At 46.0% G+C, this 6541-nt stretch overlaps 1 protein-coding gene across 6 annotated transcripts in view; it reads left to right on the plus strand.

Moving 5' to 3' along the window:
• The first annotated feature begins 451 nt into the window (after positions 1–451).
• PTGER3 (prostaglandin E receptor 3) overlaps positions 452–6541 on the plus strand; it is a 211105-nt gene continuing 205015 nt past the window's right edge. For 2 of the 6 annotated variants that reach the window (XM_055084517.1, XM_024119890.3), the window contains exon 1: positions 465–1624. In XM_055084517.1, the coding sequence (XP_054940492.1) occupies positions 731–1624 (894 nt within the window). In that variant the 5' untranslated portion in view covers positions 465–730. Of the gene's footprint in view, positions 1625–6541 lie in introns of all 6 variants that reach the window. The other 4 variants (XM_055084518.1, XM_024119889.3, XM_055084519.1 and 1 more) reach the window with 3 other exon arrangements.

A 6541-nucleotide genomic window follows, 5' to 3' on the forward strand; every position in this document is an offset into this window, starting at 1 on the left:
AAAATGTTCAGGCTCATCTATGCAACGGGAGAGTGGTCGGCTTAGATTGCTCAGCGTCAGGTGAATGACACTTGCCAGGGTTACAAAAGAGCTTCAGGAGGAAGACCTGGTCCTTGCACAAGCGTCTGTGGATGGAGAAGGAGGAGGGCCGGCGCTCAGGTCCGCCTTGGCAACTTGGCTGAGGTGGGGTAGACCAGGGAGACACTGTAGCCCCCGCCGCCCACGGACGCTCCTCTGGCAGAGAACCGGAGGAGGCGCGGAGCCGGGAACGGCGGCCTGGCTGGGCGTCCGCTCCGGCCAGGAGTTGGAACATTTCAAGAGGAGTCTTCCGGGGGTTTTGCCGAGCCCAGGCGGCCAAAGCATTGGTCGCGCAGCAGCCGGGAAAGGCGCTCACTTTCTGCCACATCCCCTCCCACAGCACTTTGGCCGACACCCACGGGCGCCCCGCCCCCCCTCGGGCTTATAGAACCTGCCGGGCACCTCTGCACGCCTGGGAGCCGAACGCTTCCCGGAGCCGACGGCGCGGCTACCTGTGTCGCCTGAAAGCCCCGCCGCCGAAGTGGCGAAGTGAGGCGGCGGCTGAGCCCCGCATCATGGAGGGCAGCTCCGCCGCAGCCCCAGCCCCAGCCCCAGCCCCAGTCGCCACCGACAGCCGCCGCCTCCCGCATCCGGTCTGCCGGCTCTCGTCGCTGCTCTCAGGGCTCCGTTCCTTCCTCACCTCGAAGACAGTATGAAGGAGACCCGGGACCACGCGAGTTCCCCTTTCTGCACGCGCCTCAACCACTCCTACCCCGGCATCTGGGCGCCCGAGCGCTCCGCTGAGGCGCGGAGCAACCTAACGCGTCCCGCGGGGCCCGGCGAGGACTGCGGCTCGGTGTCCGTAGCCTTCCCGATGACCATGCTGATCACTGGCTTCGTGGGCAACGCGTTGGCCATGCTGCTCGTGTCGCAGAGCTACCGGCGCCGGGAGAGCAAGCGCAAGAAGTCGTTCCTGCTATGCATCGGCTGGCTGGCGCTCACCGACCTGGTCGGGCAGCTGCTCACCAGCCCGGTGGTCATCGTCCTGTACCTGTCCCACCAGCGCTGGGAGCAGCTCGACCCGTCGGGGAGGCTGTGCACCTTCTTCGGACTGACCATGACCGTCTTTGGACTCTCTTCGCTCTTCATCGCCAGCGCCATGGCCGTCGAGCGGGCTCTGGCCACCCGGGCGCCGCACTGGTACTCGAGCCACATGAAGACGAGCGCCACCCGCGCCGTGCTGCTCGGCGTGTGGCTGGCGGTGCTCGCCTTCGCCCTGTTGCCGGTGCTGGGCGTGGGTCAGTACACCATCCAGTGGCCCGGGACGTGGTGTTTCATTAGCACCGGGGCAGGGGGCAATGGGACTAGCCCTTCGCACAACTGGGGCAACATTTTCTTCGCTTCCTCCTTTGCTTTCCTGGGGCTGTCAGCGCTGGCCGTCACCTTCGCCTGCAACTTGGCCACCATTAAGGCCCTAGTGTCCCGCTGCCGGGCCAAGGCCACGGCGTCGCAGTCCAGCGCCCAGTGGGGCCGGATCACGGCCGAGACGGCTATCCAGCTCATGGGGATCATGTGCGTGCTGTCGGTCTGCTGGTCGCCGTTGCTGGTAGGTAGTTCCAGGGCGTGGGGAGTTCGGGGTGGGGGCGTGCGCGCCGGCGGGCAATGGAGACTTTTGGAAATGGCAGCACCTGCAGGGATGTGTGTGCAAGCACAGAACTTTGGAGAGGGCTCTGCCTTGTGCCATCTTGGTCGCGGCTTCAGAGCTGAGCTCCTCACTTACTGGCTGAGCACCTTCCAAAAGTGCCAGGCATCGCATTAGGCTCTGGTTGTACAGGCATGGAGACCACAGGGCTGCTCACGTTCTAACCAGAGAGAGTAAGAGGATACCCAGGTATCACTTCAGTGCTTGTGCAGAAACAGAGGTTTCTCCCGGGTGCCTTGGGAGCAGGATGGCGATGACAACGGTAGCTCGGTGCTCTGGGTTTTCTCCTATTTCAAATACCTCTCGCACGTTGAGTCGATTTTCAGTCTGCAGAACTACTTTACCTGCGACCCACTGCAAACAGGCACAGCCGTCTTGCAGTCTCTGAGCCACTGCTTGTGCCCTCCCGGAGCAGCCGGCGCTCACGTTGCTTACAGGCTGACTCCTGAAGGGAGGCAGGAGAGTGAAGAAGCATCCTGCCGCTCGGGCAGCCTCAGCCCTTTCGAATTGTGCTGCACCCTCTCCCTCTAGGAAATGCTTGAACCGACAGTCAGCCAGTGGGCCCTGAGACCTGGTAACTCCCCCTGACCAGCCTTTGCTTGTCCTTGTGGCTACCGCGCAGGGCTGATGGCAAGGCCAATCCTGGGATAGGAAGTAGAGGTTTCTGCACTTCCCGGCTCCCCACGAGGGCCACAGCTCGGGAGCAAGTGAGTTTCCACACGCTCCTAGTCTAACACTCTCTTTTACATTCGTACTTTCCATGTTTTCCTCTGGGATACTTTTAGCTAGACATTTTGTATAAGTGCTGTTTACTAATTCCTGATGAATGGTTGCTTTTTTAGGCCCCAAGCAGCCTGGCTTAGTAGATGTTCCTGAAAGAGCGATCTGGTCACTATGACAGGGTTATAACAGATGATATATTGGACCTGGAAATTTATTAGACAGTTGTGAAAAACTCCTGAATCCCATGGCACGGTTTTCAGAACCCACCCATGTATATTTTTTCTTTTTGTTTTCTTTTCTTGTCTTCTGTTTTTTAAATTTTTTGGACGGGCCCAGCGGCACCCAAGATCTTACTTCCCCCCCATCAGGGATGGAACCCGTGCCCCCTTCGTTGGGACCATGGAGTCTTAACCACTGGACCGCCAGGGAAATCCTGTAGTTTTCTTTTTTAAATTGTGATAAAATACACATAACATGAAATTTGCCATTTTAATCACTTTTAAGTGTACAGTTAAATGGTATTAAGTACATTAACATTGTTGTGCACCACGTATAGTTTTAAATCCCTGGTATTTTATAAGAGAACTGTAGCTCCTTTTTCCCCTCACCCTCCCCTGCATTTGACAGCAAAGATATTACAAAATACCTGTGTTTAACTGGTGTAGTATATTTAGAGCAGGAGTCTTGGCTCCCAATCAGTAATAGGTGGTGACAAGGAGAGTTATGTTGGAACCTCATAGCCCATAAATCACTGTAAGGTCTCAGTTCTGCATTCTGGGAGCTAGAACTTAGGCTGATGTCATCACCATGGCTTATCAAAGCCAGCTCCAATTTTAGACATATTTACTTCTGTGGTGTGTAGGTGGCCAAATAGAAGGAAAAAAAGTTCTAAATAATAAGCACTTTGCTAAAGTTGATAATTAACATAACTTTAAAGGCAAACAAAGTATTTGAATTTTTCACAACAGTCATTTGAGTCCGACATATCTGAGTTTGTTCTCACACTCTTTATATCTGTACTCTGTATATCCAAGAAAAAAGGTAAATGATACAAATAAAATGCTTACTCATACAGTTAACCAGACTTATAGTTGTTGATTTTTTTTTAAGTAGAAGAGAAACTATGTAGTGTGGTTTTTATTTCAAAACTTTGATCCTAATATGATGAGCATAGCAGCCTTAGGAAGACTTTAGATCAGTTCTGAAAATTGCAATCTAGGATGGCCAAACTCACTCTCTTAAGAAAGACTGTATTTAGAATTCATCTTATTTAATTTCAATTAATAGCTGCAATTAAAATATTTGTTGGTTTGCTGCATTTTATCAGACATTTTATTCATTCAGTTCTCATAAAAACATTAAACTTAAAATAAATTCAACATGTCATCATATCAAAGAGAAGAAATTCGTGGTTTCCAAAATAGGTATTTTTTAAACTGACGGAAATTATTCTATCTTCTGTTTTGTGCACCATTGAAATTAAATCTCCAACTATCTTCAGAAAGATCTACAGTACAAAGTTGGAATTATTTCAAAGGAAAGAAACTGGCAAAACTGCTTTCTTAATAGGTTAGGGAATTATAAGAATGAAAGCACTAGAATATAGTGAATTGAATTTTCAGTGTATTAATGTTGAAGTGAGAGATGGTCTTTTATACTTTTTTCCTAACTATAAAATATAGATTCCCTATTAGCTTTCTCTGAATTGGGCATAGGATACTAATCTAATTATCCAAACTCCTTACTTAAAAGGACCCTGAGTATATCTTATCTTGGAAAACTATCATGACTATAATAATATTCAGTTGTCATTGCTGAAAAACTTAGCATAGTAGAGATACCATAATAAGAAAACATCCCAACTGCTACAAGTTCCTGCTATGTATGCAAATACTTAAATTGAGGGTTTATCTATGGTGCAAACAAAAGCTTTTTTACCTCTTTTTTCCCAGAAACTTTACAAAGTACAATAGAAAATGTGAAATTAAGTGAGACTACAGTGGGAAATGATGTCACCGTTGGTAGATGAACTACAGTTACAGTTCTTAGTCGATATTTATGTGAGGCATCAAGTTCTGTTGGAATCAGACAGTTGACTCAGCAATGCAATCTGTTTGACTTATTATTTTCGTTACATTTTTTTATGAACTACACTCACCAAATAGTCCAGTTGTTTGACATGATAGCCAAGTTTCCAGAAGAAGGAATAACCTGAGGCTGTTGTTCAGAGGAAGCCATGACTACATTTTATACTTTTGTACACCTGGTACTCCTCAAACAGGTAGAACGTGGCTAATACTGTAGCTGTCTTAAAAATAGTAGATATAAAGCTAACTATCAACATTGTGAAAAGAGAGGTATGAGGAACAGAGTTTCTTGTCTACAACTTTGGAACTGGATAAAAGCAGTCTTAGAAACTTTTGCCTTTAATCTTGAACCAGCAAATTCCCTGCTCAACATCCACAGATGCCGACAGGGATGCTTTGATTCAAGGAGATATTTTCAATATAGATGTAAGTTTTCTTTTAATTTTAGGATATATTTTGACAAAGGAAATTTGTCTTAAATATACTTCCTGTGATAAGTAGATGCAATACATTATTTTACAGAAGTAATGCTATTTTATAGCACTAAAAAGTATTATTAAATTGCTAATTTTCTCTGCCTATTAATTTCTGCCAGGTTCAGGATGTTGCTTCAGGGATAATGATCAAACATGTGAATCAACATTATAGGAAAAATCTTCTATAATTTGTTTTTATAAGAATTGAGATTACTCAGACTTTTTTTTTTTTTTTGGAGTTTACTACAATACATTTTAAGCACTGTGGAAGGGCTGTTAAGTAGACTTATTAACAACTGGTCAAAACGTTATAATCTGTTCAGAGAAGTAGAATTCCCACATTTATGAGTGAAAAACTTAGAGAACAATACAAGATTGGATGTAATTAATAGTGCCTTTGGCTCTGGGAAGAAAGTCTCTCTGAATTTGCCAGAGTAGGCTTCCAGGAAGAACTGGGATGGCATAGCTTGACCTCATGGCTGAGAATGTGTGTGTCCGTGGACCCAGCCCATGAATACTGAGGGTGCACACTGGAACCATGGGAGGAATGGTTTGAAAAGGTTCCTGTGGCCGCATTGAGGTAGTTAGGATGAACACAGGATGAGGACTGTCTTCTTTTGCCAGTAGGCCATAGAAACTCTATTTTGGGTTTTTGAATAGGGGAATGAGTTTTAAAAACATTGGCAGGGCTGTAGTGTGTGGATAGATTTGGACTGGAAAATGGGAAAGTGAGATCAGTTACAACTTGCTTCTGCAGGTGGGTTAGGCTCTAAGGGTAGATACCGTGGGAAGAGATAAGTCAGAGAAAGAAAGGTAAGAGAGAACTAATGCTGTTAGAAATGGTCAATTTAAGGAGTGATTGATTCACCAAACATTTCTTACACATCTACTGTGTCCTATTCTTTGCGGTAAATATTTTCACATATATTACCTCATTTAACTGCATGCTGTGAGATTGCCACTATTTTCTACATCATTCAGATGAAGAACTCAAGTATAAAGAATATTAGAACCAGATTTCTAATTCAAGATATCTGACTCTGAGTTTATTTTTAATTTTTTGTTGTTGTCGTTGATCTGTTTGTTTAGCTCAGATAAAGGCCAGGAATTCTAGTCCTAATAGTAAGTAGTACTGGGCAAGTTATGTATCCTCTTATCTGTAAAGTGCAAAAGTAGGGCTAATAGATATCTAAGGTCTTTTTCCATTTGTTATGCTCAGGAGAATTATGAGAGATTTGGGAGAATCATAGTTTAATGATCCAGAATGAGAAATTTGGGAAGGAGACTGCTTGGTCAATTTTTTTTTATAAGAATGGGGGCTTCTAGGGTTTTGGACACCATGCGTATGGAGATGGCAGATTATCTAAATGATATATCCAGAAGCAAATATAACCTGAAAATTCATGGCATAAATCAGGGCTTAAAAATGTAGATTTTTTTAGTTTTGAGTTTGTCAGAGAGGGTCAAGAATTAAACAAATTTAGGGGCTTCCCTGGTGGCGCAGTGGTTGCGCGTCCGCCTGCCGATGCAGGGGA

This window comes from Physeter macrocephalus, chromosome 4, assembly GCF_002837175.3.
Source record: "Physeter macrocephalus isolate SW-GA chromosome 4, ASM283717v5, whole genome shotgun sequence".
In the NCBI taxonomy this organism is placed as follows: domain Eukaryota; kingdom Metazoa; phylum Chordata; class Mammalia; order Artiodactyla; family Physeteridae; genus Physeter; species Physeter macrocephalus.